Raw genomic sequence first — 20,153 nt, 5'->3', positions numbered from 1 at the left:
CAAAAACTTTGCATTACTGGGACTATTGATGCTGGTTAGCTGGAGCTAAGAAATTAGCGGTGATTAAGAAGAGAAAAAAATGCCAGACCAGGCTCCTATACGCAGAAAAATTCTCAATTGCCATAGATGGAGAAACCAAGGTATTCCATGACAAAAACAAATTTATATAATATCTTTCCACAAATCCAGCACCTCACAGGATAATAAATGGAAAACTCCAACACAAGGAGGAAAACTACACCCTAGAAGTAGCAAGAAAATAATCTTCTTTTAACAAACCATAAAGAAGATAGCCACATAAATATAATTCCACATCTAACAACAAAAATAACAGGAAGCAATAATCATGTTTCCTTAATATCTCTTAACATTAATGGATATAATTTCTCAATAAAAAGACATAGACAAACAGAACTGGTTAAGTAAATAACACCCAACATTTTGCTGCTTACAGGAAACCCACCTTAGTGACAAAGACAGACACTACCTCAGAGTAAAAGGCTGCAAAACAATTTTTCAAGCAAATGATTCCAAGAAAAAAGCTGAAGTAGCCATTCTAATTTCCAATAAAATCAACTTTCAATCTAAAGTTATCAAAAAAAAAAAAAGAAGGGACACTTCGTACACATCAAAGGTAAAGCTACCAAGATGAACTCTCAATTCTGAACATCTATGCTCCAAATAAAAGGGCACCCACATTCATAAGTGAAATTTTGCTAAAGCTCAAAGCACCCATTGCACCTCACACAGTAATAGTGCAAGACTCCAATACCCCACTCTCATCAATAGACTGATCTTGCAAACAGAAACTAAACAGAGACACAGTGAAACTAACAGAAGTTATGAATGAACCAAATCGATTTAACATAGCTATAGAACATCTTATCCTACTAACAAAGGAATATACCTTCTTCTCAGCACCTCACAGTACCTTCTCCAAAATCGAGCATAAAATTGGTCATAAAACAGGCCTCAACACATACAAGAAGATTGAAATAATCCCATTCATCCTATCAGATCAAAACAACCCTGAGATTCCACCTCACACCAGTCAGAGTAGCTAAGATTAAAAACTCAGGTGACAGCAGATGTTGGCAAGGATGTGGAGAAAGAGGAACACTCCTCCATTGCTGGTGGGATTGGAAGCTGGTACAACTCTAGAAATCAGTTTGGCAGTTCCTCAGAAAATTGGACATAGTGCTACCTGAGAACCCAGCTATACCACTCCTGGGAATATACCCAGAAGATTCTCCAGCATGTAATAAGAACACATGCTCCACTATGGTCATAGCAGCCTTATTTATGAGAGTCAGAAGCTGGAAACAAACCAGATTTCTACAAAATAGAGTATTACTTAGCTACTAAAAACAATGAATTCTTGAATTTCTTAGGCAAATGGATGGAACTAGAAAATATCAACCAGAGTGAGGTAACCCAATCACAAAAGATCACACATGGTATGCACTCACTGAAAAGTAGATATTGGCCCAAAATTTAAGAATACCCAAGATATAATCCACAGACCACATGAAGCTCAAGAAGAAGGAAGACCACAGTGTGTATACTTCAGTCCTTCATAGAAGGGGGAACAAAATAACCATGGAAGGAGTTACAGAGACAAAGTTCGTAGCAGAAACTGAAGGAATGGCCATCCAGAGACTGCTCCACCTGGGGATCCATCCCATAAACAACCACCACACCCAGACACTATTGTGGATGCCAATAAGTGCTTGCTGACAGGGGCCTGATAAAGCTGTCTCCTGAGAGGCTCTGACAATGCCTGACAAATACAGAAGTGGATGCTCACAGCCATCCATTGGACTGTGTACAGGGTCCCCAATGAAGGATCTAGAGAAAGGAACCAAGGAGCTGAAGGGGTTTGCAGCCCCATAGGAGGAACAACAATATGAACCAACCAGTAGTTCCAGAGCTCCCAGGGACTAAACCACCAACAAAAGAGTATACAAGTGGTACAAGGGGGGACTCATGGCTCCAGCCACATATGTAGCAGAGGATGTCCTTGTGGGACATCAATGAGAGGAGAGGTCCTTGGTCTTGTGAGGGCTCCATGTCCCAGTGTAGGGGAATCCCAGGACAGGGGAGCAGGAATGGATGTGTTAGTGAATAGGGGGAGGGTGGATACAATAGAGGGGTTTTCAGAGGGAAAATTGGGAATGGGGGTAAAATTTGAAATGTAAATAAAGAAAATATCTAATAGAAAGAAAGAAAGAAAGAAAGAAAGAAAGAAAGAAAGAAAGAAAGAAAGAAAGAAAGAAAGAAAGAAAGAAAGAAAATGACGCCATAGGCTCATAGGAAGTAACCATATTAAGAGTTGTGGCCATATTGGAGAAGTACGACACTGTGGATGGGCTTTGAATTCTCATCTGTTTAAGCCAGGCTCAGTATATTGTTTTCCTACTGCCTGCTGAAGGAGAACCCTTGGCTCCTAAAGCACCACGTCTGCCTGCATTCCACCATGATTGCTGCTGTGATAACACTTAGAAACCACAAAAATCGCCAGGCGGTGGTGGCACATGCCTTTAATCCCAGCACTTGGGAGGCAGAGGCAAGTGGATTTCTGAGTTTGAGGCCAGCCTGGTCCACAAAATGTGTTCCAGGAGAGCCAAGACTATACAGAGAAACCCTGTCTTGAAAAACAAAACAAAACACCACAAAAATCAAAGAAAATGCAAAAAGATCCTATCTCAAAACATCCAGGACACAATGAAAAGACCAAACCTTAGGATAATAGGTATAGATGAGAATGAAGATTTTCAACATAAAGGGCCAGTAAATCTCTTCAACAAAATTATAGAAGAACATTTCCCTAACCTAAAGAGAGAGATGCCCATAATTATACAAGAAGCCTACAGAACTACAAATAGACTGGACCAGAAAAGAAATTCCTCCCGACACATAATACTCAGAACAACAAATGGATTAAATAAGATAGAATATTAAAAGCAGTAAGGGAAAAAGGTCAAGTAACATATAAAGGCAGACCTATTAGAATTACACCAGACTTCTCAGCATAGACAATGAAAGCTAGAAGATCCTGGACAGATCTTAAGAAAACACAAATGCCAGCCCAGGCTACTATACCCAGCAAACCTTTAAATTACCATACATGGAGTGAAAGATCCTGGCAGAATGTAAAAGGACACAGAAGCCCTGAAATTGGCAAGATAGACGTCAGTGTTAGCAGAACTAGCTTCACTGATTTAGAAAAAGAGGTGCACAATGCTCTGGCCACTCCTTGAACCTGTGTGTCTGGCAATGTTCTGACCAGGTGTGTGCCCATTGCTGCACCTTCATTAGACTCTTTCCTTGTACCCCTCCCATACCCATTTCTTGAAAATAGACATTGTTTAGATCTGGAAATCCCCTACTCTCCCCCTTCTCCTTTCCCCCCTGAGGGCCTATAAAAACTGGGACCTCTTTCCCCTGGAGGTTGACTCCTCTACCCCTGCGTGGGATATGAGTCATCCCCAGAGCTTTGGCTTTCTCCGAATAAAGCCTCATGTGGTTTGCAACAAGCTCAGTCTGTCATGAGTTCTTGGGTGTCCGCTATTGTCCTGAGGCCTGAGCGAGGGGCTCCTTTCAGAGTCTTTCAGGAGAAACCAAAGTATTCCATGACAAAACCGAATTCACCCAATATCTTCCCATGAATCCAGCCATTCAAAGGATAATAAAGGGAAAACTCCAACACAAGGAGGGAAACTATGCTTAAGAAAAGGCAAGAAAGTAATCCTTCAACAAGCCTAAAACAAGATAGTCGCACAAAGAGAATCCCAACTCTAAAACAAAAATAACAGGAAGCAACAATTACTTTTCCTTAATACCACTTAACATCAATGGACTCAATTCCCTAATTAAAAATACATAGACTAACAGACTGGTTATATAAACAACACCAAACATTTTGCTGCATACAAGAAACCCACCTCAGGGACAAAGACAGACACTATCTCAGAGTAAAAGACTGGAAAACAATTTTCCTAGCAAACAGTCAGAAGGAACAAGCTGGAGTAGCCATTCTAATATGGAATAAAATTGACTTTGAACCCAAAGTTATCAAAAAGACAAGGAGAGGCACTTCATACTCATCAAAGGTAAAATCTTCCAAGATGAACTCTCAATTCTAAATATCTATGCTCCAAAGGCAAGGGCATCCACATTTATTAAGGAAACTCTAGTGAAGCTCAAAGCATAGATTGTATGTCACACAATAACAGTGGGAGACCTCAAGACCCCACTCTCATCAATGTACAGATCCTAGACACAGAAACTAAACAGGGACACATTGAAATTAACAGAAGTAATGAAAGAAATGGATTTAACAGATATCTACAGAACATTTTATGCTAAAACAAAAGAATGTACCTTCTTCTCAGCACCTCATGGTACCTCATCCAAAATTGACCATATAATTGGTCACAAAACAGGGCTCAACAAATACAAAAATTTTGAAATTATCCCATGCATCCTATCAGATCACCAAGGACTAATGCTGATCTTCAATAACAGCATAAATAATAGAAAGCCAACATACACTTAAAAGCTGAACAATGCTGTACTCAATGATAACTTGTTCAAGGAAGAAATAAAGAAAGAGATTAAAGACTTTTTAGAGTTTACTGAAAATGAAGGCACAAAATACTTGAACTAATGGGAAACAATGAAAGCACTGCTATGAGGAAAACCCATAGCTCTAAGTGCCAAAAAAAAAAAAAAAAAAAAAAAAAAAAAAAAAAAAAAAAAAAAAAAAAACTAGAGAGAGCATACACTTGACAGCACATCCGGAAGCTCTAGAACAAAAACAAGCAGATTCATCCAAGAGGAGTAGACCGCAGGAAATAATCAAACTTAAGACTGAAATCAAACAAGTGGGAAAAAAAGAACTATGCAAAGAATCAACCAAACCAGGAGTTGGTTCTTTGAGAAAATCAAAAGATAGATAATCCCTTAGCCAGACTAACTAGAGGGCACAGGGTCAGTATCCTAATTAACAAAACCAGAAGTGAAAAAAGGGACATAACAACAGAACCTGAGGAAATCCAAACCATAATCACATGCTACTACAAAAGACTATACTCAACAACACTGGAAAACCTGGATGAAATGGTCAATTTCCTAGACAGATACCAGGTACCAAAGTTAAATCAGGATCAAATTAACGATCTAATTTTCCCCCTAAAGAAATAGAAGTGGTCATTAATCACCTCCCAACCAAAAAAAGCCCAGGACCAGATGGGTTTAGTGCAAAGTTCTATCAGACCTTCAAAGAAGACCAAATTCCAATTCTCCTCAAACTTTCCACAAAATAGAAACAGAAGGTACTCTACCCAATTCATTCTATGAAGCCACAATTACTCTGATACCTAAACCACATGAAGACCGAACAAAGAGAACTTCAGACCAATTTCCCTTATGAATATCGATGTAAAAATATTCAATAAAATTCTTGCAAACCGAATCCAAGAACACATCAAAATGATCATCCATCACCATCAAGTAGGTTTCATCCCAGGGATGCAGGGATGGTCCAATATACGGAAATCCATCAATGTAATCCAGTATATAAACAAACTCAAAGACAAAAACCACATGATCATCTCATTAGATGCTGAGAAAGCATTGACAAAATCCAACACCCCTTCATGATAAAAGTCTTGGAAAGATCAGGAATTCAAGGCTTATACCTAAACATAATCAAAGCAATATACAGCAAACCAAAATAAATGGAGAGAAACTTGAAGCAATCCCACTAAAATCAGGAACTAGACAAGGCTACCCGCTATCTCCCTACCTATTCAATATAGTACTTGAAGTCCTAGCCAAAGCAATTCGACGACAAAAGGAGATCAAGGGGATACAAATTGGAAAGGAAGAAGTCAAAATACTACTATTTGCTGATGATATGATAGTATATATAAGTGACCAAAAATTCCACCAGAGAACTCCTAAACCTGATAAACAGCTTCAGAGAAGTAGCTGAATATAAAATTAACTCAAACAAATCAGTGGCCTTTCTCTACACAAAGGATGAACAGGATGAGAAAAAAAAATTAGTGAAACAATACCCTTCAGAGTAGTCACAAATAATATAAAATACCTTGGTGTGACTCTAAGGAAGTGAAAGGTCTGTATGATAAGAACTTCAAGTCTCTGAAGAAAGAAATCGAAGAATATCTCAGAAGATAAAAAAATCTCCCATGCTCATGGTTGGCAGGATTAATATAGTAAGAATGGCTATCTTGCCGAAAGCAACCTACAGATTCAATGCAATCCCCATCAAAACTCGAACTCAATTTTTCACCAAGTTAGAAAGGGCAATTTGAAAATTCATCTGGAATAATAAAAAACCTAGGATACCAAAAACTGTTCTCAACAATAAAAGATCCTCTGGTGGAATCACAATGCGTGACCTCAAGCTGTACTACAGAGCAATTGTAATAAACACTGCATGGTATTGGTACAACGACAGATAGGTAGATCAATGGAATATATTTGAAGGCACAGAAATGTACCTACACATCTATGGTCACTTGATCTTTGACAAAGGAGCTAAAACCATCCAGTGGAAAAAAGACAGCATTTTCAACAAATGGTGCTGGCTCAACTGGAGATTATCATATAGAAGAATGTGAATTGATCCATTCTTATCTCCTTGTACAAAGCTCAAGTCTAAGTGGATCAAGGAACTGCACATAAAACCAGACACTCTGAAACTTATAGAGGAGAAAATGGGTAAAAGCCTCGAAGATATGGGCACAGGGGAAAAATTCCTGAACAGAAGAACAATGGCTTGTGCTGTAAGATCGAGAATCCACAAATGGGACCTTATAAAATTGCAAAGCTTCTGTAAGGTAAAAGACACTATTAATAAGACAAAAAGGCAACCAACTGATTGGGAAAGGATGTTTAACAATCCTAAATCTCATAGGGAACTAATATCCAATATATACAAAGAACTCAAGAAGCTAGTCTACAGAAAAACAAATAACCCTATTAAAAAATGGGATACAGAGCTAAACAAAGAATTCTCAACTGAGGAATACCGAATGGCTGAGAAGCACCTGAAAAAATGTTCAACATCCTTAATCATCATGGAAATGCAAATCAAAACAACCCTGAGATTCCACCTCACACCAGTCAGAATGACTAGGGTCAAAAATTCAGGTGATAGCAGATGCTGGTGAGGATGTGGAGAAATAGGAACACTGCTCCATTGCTGGTGTGATTGCAAGCTGGTACAACCACTCTGGAAATCAGTCTGGCGTTTCCTCCGAAAACTGGACATAGTACTACTGGAAGATCCAGCAATACCTCTCCTGGGCATATACCCAGAACATGTTCCAACTTGTAATAAGGATACATGCTCCACTATGTTCATAGCAGCCTTATTTATAACAAGCAGAAGGTGAAAATAACCCAGATGTCCTTCAACAGAAGAATGGATACAGAAAATGTTGTACATTTACTAAATAATGTACTACTCAGCTATTAAAAACAATGAATTTATGAAATTCTTAAGCAAATGGATGGATCTGGGGGATATCATTCTGAGTGAGGAAACCCAATCACAAAAGAGTTCACACGATATGCACTCATCTGACTCTTAGAAAATTAGAATAATAATAATAACTAGGTCTTATTTCAAAAGCTTGTACTCCACAAAATTGGAAAATCTTAATGCAATGGATGATTTCCAGATAAATATCACTTACCAAAGTTACATCATGATCAGGTAAATTATCTGAACATCCCCACAACTCCTAAACAAATACTAGCAGTCATTAAAAGTTTCCCAACCAAAAAGAGCCTAGGGCCAGGTGGTTTTAGTTCAGAATTCCATCAGACTTTCAAAGATGAGCTAATACCAATACTCCTCAAACTATTCCACAAAATAAAAACAGAAGGATTACTGTCAAACTCATTCTATGAGGAAACAGTTACTCTGTTACCTAAACCACACAAAGACTCAAAAAAAAAAAAAGAGAGAATTTCAGACTATTTCTCTTATGACCATTGATGCAAAAATGCTCAATAAAATACACCCTGAATCTAGGAACACATCAATGACTTCTCCCATCAGGATAAAGTAGGCTTCATCCCAGGGATGAAGGGATGGTTCAATATATAAAAATCCATCAAATTAACAAACTGAAAGAAAAAATCCCATGATTATCTCATTAAACACTGAAAAAACTTTGATAAAATCCAACACCTTTTCATGTTTAAAGATATTAGAGAAATCAGGGATACAGGGCACATACCTAAACATAATCAAAGCAAAATACGGCAAGCCAACATCCAACCTCAAACTAAATGGAAAGAATCTTAAACAATTCCAGTAAAATCAGGGACAAGACAAGGCAGTCCACTCTCTTACTATGTGTTCAATATAGTAATTAAAATTCTAAGTGGAGCAAAAACACAACTAAAAAATATCATGGGGATAAAAATTGGAAAGATGTCAAAGTATCTCTATTTACAGATGGTATAGTATAGATGTGACCCCAAATTTCTACCAGAGAACACTTACAGCTGAAGAACACCTTCAGCTAAGTAGCTAAATACAAAATTAACTCAAAGAAATCAGTAGCCTTCCTTTATACAAATGATAAATGGGCTGAGAAAGAAATTAGGGATAACAATACCCTTTACAATAGTAATGAATATAAAATATCTTGGTGTAACTCTAGGCAAGCAAATTAAATAACCTTATGACAAGAACTTCAAGTCCCTGAAGAAAGAAATTGAAGAACATATCAGAAGATGGAAATATTTCCCATGCTCATGAACAGTCAGGATTAACATAGTGAATATTGTCATTTTACCAAAATAATCTACAGATTCAATGCAATCGTCATCAAATTTTTTTCTTTTTTTTTATTAGTAGATATTTTCTTCATTTACATTTTAAAAAGCTATCCTGAAAGTCCCCTATACCCTCCCCCACCCCCGCTCCCCTACCCACCCACTCCCACTTCTTGGCCCTGGTGTTCCCCTGTACTGGGACATATGAAGTTTGCAAGACCAAGGGGCCTCTCTTCCCAATGATGGCTGACTAGGCCATCTTCTGCTACATATGCAGATAGAGACAAGAGCTCTGGGGGTACTGGTTAGTTCATATTGTTGTTCTTCCTATAGGGTTGCAGAACCCTTCAGCTCCTTGGGTACTTTCTCTAGTTCCTCAATTGGGGGCCCTGGGTTTCATCCAATAGAAGACTGTGAGCATTCACTTCTGTATTTGCCAGGCACTGGCATAGCCTCACAAGAGACAGCTATATCAGGGTCCTGTCAGCAATATCTTGCTGGCTTATGCAATAGTGTATGAGTTTGGGGGCTGTTTATGGGATGGATCCCCAGGTGGGGCAGTCTCTGGATGGTCCTTTGTTTCATCTCAGCTCCAAACTTTGCCTCTTCAGAGCCTGGTATAATCTTTGTAAATGAGGAGGACATTTCACTGCGTGTTGCAATTTTGTCCGAAGCTCCTAGGGCCAGTAAATGTCATTGTTCTGTAGTAGTATCACCAAATTGAATTTGTTCTTTTATATTAGTGTACTGCTCTTCACCAGAAACCAACCTATGACTATATTATATTCATTCCCTTCTATTTTGCTGTTCAATGTCCACAGCTCTTTCCCTCCACCACATTCATCGCTGTGACTGTGGACTGGCCTCCAGTACAGCTGTCACCAATCCCTTCCAGTCTTGGAGAATAATTCTATTTTGAATAATCCAGTTTAGAATTTGTTTTATATAAGACAAGTGCATCCTATTTGAAATCATAGCCTCTTTAAAATTCCTTAGATTTATCATTTCTATGGGACACCATCCTATCTTGTCATAACCTTGTTCCTCCCCATTAGCAGGCATATGATGTATGACTACTGGGAAAGCTGATTTCATAACCTGAGGCCATGTTTAAGATGAACCCTTTCTTTTACAATGGACTGTTTCATCAGATTGTCCTCTTGCCTTGTCAGCTTTTCTCTGACCTAACAGAGCTCTGGTACAGTTTCTTTCTCTCTTTCCTCCTCTGGAAACTCCCACTCCTTTGTTTAATCTCTGGGACTTAGCCTTTTTGTTCTCCCGTTTCTGGTGCTCCTTGACTCTGTAGCACTTTCACTTCCACCCACATTTTTTCCAGTTTCACAGCCACCTCTGCAAACTTTTCAGAAAAGACAGAGCAGAGTGAACACTTTTGTTTTCCCATGTCAGCCATTTATTGTTTTCCGGGTTCCTCCATTTCCAGCTGCAGTGTTTCCATCTATTCTCCCAAACTTTTTTGAAAAAGAATACAGGAGGAAGAAAAAGAAAAACCAGAAAATCATCTCTGGGAGCAGAGCAAGAGATATCCCAGTGGAAGCAGCTGCAATACATTTTGTTGCTGGTGTCTCAAAAAAAAAAAAAAAAAAAAAAAAAAAAAAAAGCCATTCCTTTGTCTCTGCTGTTTTCTCTATGACATTTGAAATCAAATTTCCCATTCTGCTAGCCATACATCTGGGCACTACTTATAGTGGGCTTATGCTAGTTCATGGGATCTTCTTTCTTCTACCCTTCTCCACTCCTTTTCTTCAACCCTTTCAAACCCCTAACACTAGATAGGAGAGGAAAAAAGGATAGGGGGGAAAGGGAGCAATGTCATTATTAGACTATTTCCTGCTTATCAGGGGTGTGGAGTTCCTGGGGGCAAGTTTGATCATTGCTGTCAGGATCTCTAACTGCTTCTGGTTTCTTTGCACAAGACTACATAACAAATGGTGACCAAGAGCAACCAGCAACCCACCACCAACAGCCTCGTGTCTTGGGACCCCAGCATTTATATATCCTCTGAAAAGTCCCCAGAATTCCAAATGTCACATAATCACAGAAACAACCTGCAGCTGAAAAAAACCATACCCCTCCTAGAACACAAGGCAAATCATAATTGGCTGCTGTGACGCAGCCCCATACTCCATATCTGGGAGAAAAATGAAAACATATTCTTATAATATTTCCATCTTTTAAAAATAAAAAACTCCAAAATTTTCACCACATATGAGTTTTCACATTGTTTATATTCACAGAATTCCCTTCTAACATAACATTTTTTTATTGTCTTAGGAAACAATGGTTCTACTTCATTATGAGTTATTCCATACATTTGAAAAGGACGATTACTTCAGAAGGCTATCCCACTTTATACTCATACTGTTACATATAAATTTTTCTCTGCAGTTGATAACTGTAAAAAGAATTTATCACATTATTCAATATCTATTCTCCCAAATGAAATTTATCTCTCCTAAAAGAATTGTGATATGGTAAAGATTTAATCACATTGTTTACATACATAGGGTTCTTTCACAAATGTGAGTTCTTTCATGCCTCTGAAGAAAAGAAGGATAAATGAAGATCTTACCACATTGTTTGCATTCATTGAGTTTTTGTATAGCATGGATTTGTTTATGGTTTTGAAATGAACTATAACGTCTGAAGATTTTACCACACTGTTGACACTGATAGGATTTTTCCTCAATATGGTTTCTTTCATGTTCTCGGAGGGAACTACGAGATTTAAAGGCCTTACCACATTGTTTACAATCATAGGGTTTTTCACTACTATGAGTTCTTTCATGCATTCGAAGTAAGGATGGATAAATGAAGCATTTACCACATTGCTTACATTCATAGGGCTTTTCCCCACTGTGAAGTTTTTTATGGACCCGAAAGGAACTGTGACCTCTAAAGGCTTTCCCACACTGTTTACATTCATAGGGTTTCACACCACTGTGAATTCTTTCATGGGTCTGGAGTAAGCAAGGATAAATAAAGGACCTGCCACATTGTTTACATTCATAGGGCTTTTCCCCAGTATGGTTTCTTTCATGGACCCGAAGGGAACTGTGAGATTTAAAGGCTTTACCACATTGTTTACAGTTATAGGGTTTTTCTGCACTGTGAGTTCTTTCATGTATTCGAAGTAAAGAAGGATAAATATAGGACTTACCACACTGTGTACATTCATATGGTTTTCCCCCAGAGTGAGTTCTATCATGTATTTGGAGTAAATATGGATAAATGAAGGACCTGTCACACTGTTTACATTCATAGAGGTTTTTCCCAGTATGAATTATTTTATGTCTTTGAAGGGAATTGTGATATCTGAAGGAGTTACCACACTGTTCACATTTATATGGTTTTTCTCCAGTATGAGTTCTATTATGTAACTGAAGGGACCTCTGGCATATGAAGGTTTTGCTACAATGTTTACATACATAAGCCTTTATGTCAGTATGAATTCTTTTATGTCTCTGAAGGGAATTGTAACTTTTGAAGGCTTCACCACACTGTTTACAGGCATAGGGTTTTTCCCCAGTGTGAGTTCTTTCATGCAGTTTAAGTAAGGAGGGGAAAATGAAGGCTTTATCACATTGTTTACATGGATAGGGCTTTTCCCCAGTGTGAGATCTCTCATGCAGTTTAAGTAAGGAGGGATAAACGAAGGCTTTGCTGCAAATCTTACATTTATAGGGTTTCTCACCAGTATGAGACTTTTGATGCATTTTAAGTAAATACCGATTAATAAAAGATTTAGCACACTGTTTACATTCATAAGGTTTTTCTCCAGTATGAGTTCTTTCATGTACTCGAAGGTCACTGAGGCGTCTGAACGCTTTCCCACACTGTTTACATCCGTAGGGTTTCACACCACTGTGAGTTCGTTCATGAATCTGGAGTAAGCAGGGATAAATAAAGGACCTGCCACACTGTTTACATTCATAGGGCTTTTTCCCAGTATGGTTTCTTTCATGGACTCGAAGGGAACTGTGAGATTTAAAGGCTTTGCCACATTGTTTACAGTTATAGGGCTTTTCTGCACTGTGAGTTTTTTCATGTGTTTGAAGTAGAGAAGGATAAATAAAGGACTTACCACATTGTTTACATTCATAGGGTTTTTCCCCAGTATGAACTTTTTTATGGCGCCAAAAGGAACTGTTAACTCTAAAGGCTTTACCACATTGTTTACATTCGTAAGGCTTTTCCCCAGTATGAACTCTTATATGTGACTGAAGTGATGCCTGACAGATGAACACTTTATTACAATAATGACATTTATAAGGCTTTTCCTCAGTATGAGCTATTTTATGTTTTTGAAGAGAACTGAAATTTCTGAAAGCTTTACCACATTGTAGGCACCCATAGGGTTTTTCATTGGAATGAGTTATTTCATGTTTTTGAAGTAAAGAAGGATACATGAAAGATTTACTACATAGCCTACATTCATAGGACTTTTTCCTTGTATTAATTCTTCCACGACTTTCACAGGAACCAAAAGAACTCTGAGCTCTACCAAATGGTTTGTGTTCATTATCGATGTCTGCATTGTCATTCATTTCATGGATGTAAAATGATTTAGCTGTAGGACAGTTTTTTACCTTCTGTTCACAGTGCTGTTCCCCAACAGGAGTTTCTTGATATCTTCCAAATGAGCTGGGAAAACCAAAGGATGTGGCACAAACGTTATAAGACCTACTCATACTGAGACTTTGTGTATATGTTGGAATACTTGTAACAGAATTCAGGTCTGTTTTCCAGGTCTGTTCACATTTATATTGCATCCCGCCACTTTCATCAAGCTCAGATTTTAGACCAGGGAAGATGTTTGTCAGATTTGGTGTCTTGGTGAAGATTTCTCCAGATTGATCACTTTCAGTACTCTCATAGAGTCTCTCAAACGTACACATTCTGTTAGGATAATGAAACACACATTAGCAATAGTGCTTTTACTAACTTTTTGATTATTAGTCAGTCTTGGATATGGACTAGTCCAAAATAAAAGAAAATTTAAACATTCTGGTACAGGTGAATGGTTTGCAATCAAGGGAACTTGTGATTTTCTGATGTGGTTCCCACAGAGTTGTCTTAAAATACATTTCTTAGAATTGCTTCCAAATGATCTAAAGATGACTAAGTTTAATCTCTGCGTATTTCCTTTTCCTTAAATTTCACAATATATTAAGATTAACTCATGGAACCTCTGCCTCTATATGGACCTTACCTTTGACTTCTCCTAGGATTTGTGTGCTCATCTTCCATGCTTTGGTCTTCCCATTTGTTTCCTAAAAAGGAATGTCAGATAAATCATGAAAAATTATTATATATTTCACAAAAACTATCATCTTATACTTTCAGTGTACATTGTAACTATGTCTGACTTATTCACCAAATTCTGTCCTTTACACAGCCACGACACAGTAGAACATGGATAACCGAAATACTTGTTCTCTAGTGAGTAAGTGAAGGAATGATGATACTCTTACCGACACAAGCAAGGTTATTGTAGATTTCCAGCATTACATCTCTGTACAGATGCTTCTGAGAAGAATTCAGCAAAGCCCACTCTTCCTCGGTGAAGTTCACAGCCACATCCTCAAAGACAACTAAATCCTAAAGCACTCCATAAATATGTGCAAGAGAAATTGTGAGATGTAAGGCACTATACACCTAAATTCAACTGACAAGAAATTGATGAATTCTGTAGTCTCCAAACATTTTATCTCGTGTACAGATAGGCTACAGATAGTGTTGAGACTCCTCTTATACCTGGGCACAGGGAGTAGGATACACTGCTGGGCTACACCAATTTTTCTCTTTAAGATGGATCTCTAGTCCTTCCATTAAAAAAAAAAAAAAATCTATCATTCTGTCATCTATAGAGCATTGTTGCTGGTACTTAGAAATTTCTAATAAAAAAGCTTAAGCGAGCTGGGCGTGGTGGCACACGCCTTTAATCCCAGCACTCAGGAGGCAGAGGCAGTTGTACATCGTGGTGCGGAGCCTAGTGCGCACCACGATGTACAACGTCCACAAGCAGAGAGAAACCCTGTCTCAAAAAAAAACCAAAAACAAACAAACAAACAAACAAAAAAGCTTAAGCTTTGAAGTCATAAGGGAATAATAAGTTCTAACACAGATTTCATGCACATAAACTAGAAGATTAATTCACTCAGCCTAAATGATTTATGCAAGTGTAGCATTTTCTGAATTCCTGTTATCCTTCTCAGTCTAACACAAACTATAGTATTTAGAAGGTCTGCCTCCTTGTGATTCCATGTTCTGCTTCCTCCCTTAGTGTGTCCAGGAGCCATTATACACCAGGCTGGAAGGATACAGAAGAGCTGAGAATGGGTAGTCTACAGAATCTTGGTCCTCCTCTGAGGATTTTAATATTACAGCTCTCTTATCATTTCTCAGATGATATTCGATGTAATGGCTTGTGTGCATACCCTTTATTCAGGGTAAATCAAGGCTATTATAAATCTTAGGGTGAAGTTTTATTGTGACTTAAGGTTCTGGCAATACCTCATTTGCATGAAGAGACATTCCATAAATCCAATTCCATAAATCTGGTGCTTTAAAACCAGATACACTAAATCTAATAGAAGAGAAAGTGGGGCAAATCCTTGAACACATGGACCCAGAGGAAATTTCATGAACAGAACAACAATGGCTTATGCTCTAAGACGAAGAATCAACAAATGGAACCTCATAAAATTACAAAGCTTCTTCTACAAAGTAAGGCAAAGGATACTGTCAATAGGACAAAACAGCAAGCAACATATTGGGAAAAGATATTTACCAATCCTACATCCGATAGAGAGCTAATATCCAATATATACAAAGAACTCAAAAAGTTAGATTCCAGAGACCAAATAACCCTATTAAAAAATGAGGAACAGAGCTAAACAGAGAATTCTCAACTGAGGAGCCACGTATGGCAGAGGAGCACCTAAAAAAATGTTCAACACCCTTAGTCATCAGGGAAATGCAAATCAAAGCATCCCTGAGATTCCACCTCACACCAGAGTGGCTAAGATCAAAAACTCAGGTGACAGCAGATGCTGGTGAGGATGTGGAGAAAGAGGAACACTCCTCCATTGCTGGTGGGATTATAAGCTGGTACAACCATTCTAGAAATCAGTCTGGCAGTTCCTCAGAAAATTGGACATAGTACTACTACCTAAGGGCACAGCTATACCACTCCTGGGCATATACCCAGAAGATGCTCCAACATGTAATAAGGACACATGCTCTACTATGTTCATACCAGCCATATTTATAATAGCCAAAAACTGGAAACAACCCAGATGTCCCTCAACAGAGGAATGGATACAGAAAATGTGGTACATTTACACAATGGAATATTACTCAACTATTAAAAACAATGACTTCATGAAATTCACAGGCAAATTGATGGAACTTGAAATTATCATCCTGAGTGAGGTAACTCAGTCACAAAAGAACAGACATGGTATACACTCACTGATAAATGGATATTAGCCATCCGATATTCAGTTGCTATTGTGGATGCTGGGAAGTGCTTGTTGAAGGGAGTCTGATAGGGCTGTCTCCTGAGAGGTTCTGCCAGAGCCTGACAAATACATAGGTGGATGTGTGCAGCCAACCGTTGGGCTGAGCTCAGGGTCCCAGATGGAGGAGTTGGAGAAGGGACTGAAGGAGCTGAGGGGGTCTGCAGCCCCATGGAAGGTGCAACAGTGTCAACTGGCTAGATACACCCCCACTCCCGAGCTCCCAGGGACTGGACCACCAACCAAATAGTACACATGGAGGAACCCATGGCTCCAGCCTCATATGTGGCAGAGCATGGTTTTGTTGGACATCAGTGGAAGGAGAGGGCCTTGGGCCTGAGGCTGTTTGAAGCCCCAGTGTAGGGGAACCCCAGAATGGGAAGACAGGAATGGGGTGGGGCTCCCTCACAGAGGCAGTAGGGGAGCGGTGATGGGATGGGGTTTCTGAAGGGGAAACCTGGGAATGAGAAAACATTTCAAATGTAAATAAAGAATATATCCAATTATATATACATACATATGTATAAATATGTGTTTGTGTGTGTGTGTATACACATATATATGTATGTATATATAAATTAAAAAAAAAATCCCAGGTGCTTGCTAAGCTGATTCTTATCTGGAGGGAGGAAGCTGAATCTGTAATTTTGCCAAGGACTCTGTGACATTCCTTAGGTTGGGGTCCTGAGGCAGGGAAGAGGAAGTCTAACTGGACTCCCTCATAGAAACTTTTACATGTCACATCTTCTTAAATGGAATTTGAGTATACCCTATATGACCACACCCAGAAAAAATATTTAGAAGCCCCAAAACAGTTTATTTTAGGCCCAATCATAATGGAATGATGTTTGAATTTCCATTGAGAAATGTCAAATCAGAATAAAATAACTAAAAAGATTCTATATACTTTTACGAATTTGAGGCCACATATATACGACAATAGGCTCCTATATAAAACTGGGTTTCACTTTTGTGAGCTAGAAATCTACTCTTCTTTGTCTAGTACCCCAGCCTAAGCACTGTCTGTAATCCCTTAGGGCTAAACAGGAGGACTGCCCTAATCTAGGACTGCTCTTTGAAGGGACAGTGAACTCTTAGGATCCAGAATGGGTCTCATGCCATCCATTCCTTCTCCCTCACCCTGTGACACCATCATAGCAATGAAGCCTAAACTTGATACCAACACTCAAAAAGAAAGAACATAGTTCTACTGTATACATGCCTGAAGCATTACACATTAAACACCATGCTGAAAGTAAATCTCCTTTGTTGGTCTAGAGTCCTAGTTTCCTCCTATCTAGGCTTTCATGGAAAGCTTTAACAGAAATAATTTGTTTTCTTAATAAAGCCTCTTCACTAGCCCATCTTCCTTAAATCCAGCCCTTAATGATACTCTTGAAAATCCTTTTTTACGACATTTTCAAGCACAAACTCAAACATCCTTAACTGAGTCTGCTACTACCAATTCTGCTACTACCCTCCCCTTTCACCTCTCTTCCTCTGTCCTTCCTTTTTACATGTAAAACTGTTTCCAACCTCTTCCCTACCTACCTAGATGCATTCCTCCTACCACATTCATTCAGGAAATTCACACAGGTTAGACAGAACTATTAAAAGTCACTCTGTCTTCATTCTTTCCCTTTACATCATGACTATTGGGCACTCCCACATGGTAGAAGGGAATAATGGTTTCCTGCAAGTTGTCCTATGACCTGTACATGGACATTGTAACATGTACAAACCTATCAAACCACACATAATTTAAAATTTAAAAAAAATCAAATCAAATATCCTTACACAATAAAAAGACACACTAATTTTATACTTAGATGCTTAGCAACAGTAATAAACTAAAGGTCCTTGTTCTCCAGAATTAAAACATTCTAAGAGCAGAAAACTGAACGAGTAATAAAAATACCACTGTTCATAGCATGCAATAATCTCAGCTCTGAATGTAGGTGTTTCAGGCAAAATTACCATTTTGTAGTAAGATGGTATATATAATATAAACAGCCTGTGGCTCATGACCAAGGTTGCTCAGAAAATAGCTTAGATTTATCACATTTGATTCTGAATTTATGGTCACTGCATATTCAGGACACGGTTTACTGTTATCCAATATGACACTACCTTCACTCAGACTGTTTACGTGACCTCATATGGAGTTATAACCTAATTTAAGATGTTGACTACGATATTAGGACTGTAAACTCTACAATTATGTTTCTATATAAGCCTAGAAAGTCAGGATCCTTAGCTCTTAGTAATAGCTGGCATTACAGATTTCTGGTGGGCCAAAATATCAGGTGTCTTCATACCTCGACAGCAACCAATGTTATACCACCCAGGCCAGGTGTGTCTTGAGACCCTTCTCTTGACATGTGTGCTATCTTTGTCAACTTAATACAGGAAAGTCATCTAAGAAGAGAAAATCAAAGGAGAAAATGTCACCATCAGATTGGTCTGTAGACAACTCTGTGGGGGCATTTTACTGATTAATTATTGGCATTTGAGGGTTCAGTTCATTTGTGAATAGTACCAGTCCTGGGCAGATACTTCTGAGTTCTATAAGAAAGCAGGCTGAGTAAGGATGGAAAGCAAGCTAATAAGCAGTGTTCCTCTCTGGTCTCTGCTTCAGATCCTGCTTCTAGATTCTAGCCTTGGTCTTGCAAAGATCATATGCCTCAGTACAGGGGACTGCCAGGGCCAGGAAGCAGGAGTGGGTGGGATGGGGAGCAGGGTGGTAGGAGGGTATAGGGGACTTTTGGGATAGCATTTGAAATGTAAATGAAGAAAATATCTAATAAAAAATAAAAATAAAAAAGTAAAAAAAAAACTTAAAAGTCAAGGGTCTTACTATGTACAACTGAGTGTTGGAACTCACTACGTGCCAGGCTGGTCTCAAACTCACAGAGTTCTACCTATGTTTACCCCCTGAGTGCTGATGCTAAAGATGTGAGCCACCACATCCATCAAGTTGTGCATTCTTAAAGATTTTTTATTTGGGGGGGGGGGGGAGAAAAGTCTTACAACAGACAGTAGCAGGTTTACACAGAACGTAACTTATGCTTTGGGATAAGGTGAAGGAACAGGATTTTAGGTTACATGACCAGGGTCACAGAAGTGCTTTAAGTCGGAGAGGCAGAGCTTAGTAAATGTGTGAGTAGAGTAAAACTGCCTTGATATCCAGGCATCAGAGGACTGGGTATTGCCCACCCTGTTCATAGTTCTATCTGCTAGGGCCCAGTTACCTTAGATGGTATAGACCTGACTTTTCTTTCCTTTTCTTTTCTCCTCTTTTCTTTTCTTTTCCTCCCCCCAAACCAGGATTCCTCTGTGTAACAGCCCTGGGTGTCTTGGAATTACTTTGTAGAGCAGCTGACCTTGAATTCACAGATATCTGTCTGCCTTTGCATCTTGAGTCCTAGGAGTAAAGGTGTGTACCACCACATTTGGTAGTTGGGCTTTCTAATATTTCCAGCCTTCTTAGTTATTGAAAGAAAAGAAAAGAAAAGAAAAGAAAAGAAAAGAAAAGAAAAGAAAAGAAAAGGAAAGGAAAGAAAAGAAGAGGAAAGGAAAAGCAAAAGCAAAAGGAAAAGGAAAAGGAAAAGCAAAAGGAAAAGGAAAAGGAAAAGGAAAAGGAAAAGAAAAAGAAAAGAAAAGAAAAGAAAAGAAAAGAAAAGAAAAGAGAAGCCGGGCGTGGTGGCGCACACCTTTAATCCCAGCACTCGGGAGGCAGAGGCAGGTGGATTTCTGAGTTCGAGGCCAGCCTGGTCTACAAAGTGAGTG

General features: G+C 38.7%; 1 protein-coding gene across 7 annotated transcripts in view; it reads right to left on the bottom strand.

Moving 5' to 3' along the window:
• Positions 1–11,050: 11,050 nt before the first annotated feature.
• Positions 11,051–20,153, bottom strand: part of LOC110297179 (zinc finger protein 14-like) — an 18,105-nt gene continuing 9,002 nt past the window's right edge. For 2 of the 7 annotated variants that reach the window (XM_021165921.1, XM_029479331.1), the window contains 4 exons: positions 18,683–18,782; positions 14,316–14,450; positions 14,054–14,114; positions 11,051–13,740 (listed from right to left, as the gene is read on the bottom strand). In XM_021165921.1, coding sequence (XP_021021580.1) covers positions 11,337–13,740; positions 14,054–14,114; positions 14,316–14,349 — 2,499 coding nt within the window. In that variant the 5' untranslated portion in view covers positions 14,350–14,450; positions 18,683–18,782 and the 3' untranslated portion in view covers positions 11,051–11,336. The remainder of the gene's footprint in view (positions 13,741–14,053; positions 14,115–14,315; positions 14,451–18,682; positions 18,783–20,153) is intronic. The other 5 variants (XM_021165918.2, XM_021165919.2, XM_029479332.1 and 2 more) reach the window with 4 other exon arrangements.

This window comes from Mus caroli, chromosome 7 (genome assembly GCF_900094665.2).
Source record: "Mus caroli chromosome 7, CAROLI_EIJ_v1.1, whole genome shotgun sequence".
Lineage (NCBI taxonomy): Eukaryota > Metazoa > Chordata > Mammalia > Rodentia > Muridae > Mus > Mus caroli.
Note: the sequence above shows the minus strand (reverse complement) of the source record. Positions and strands in the feature narration are given on the sequence as shown.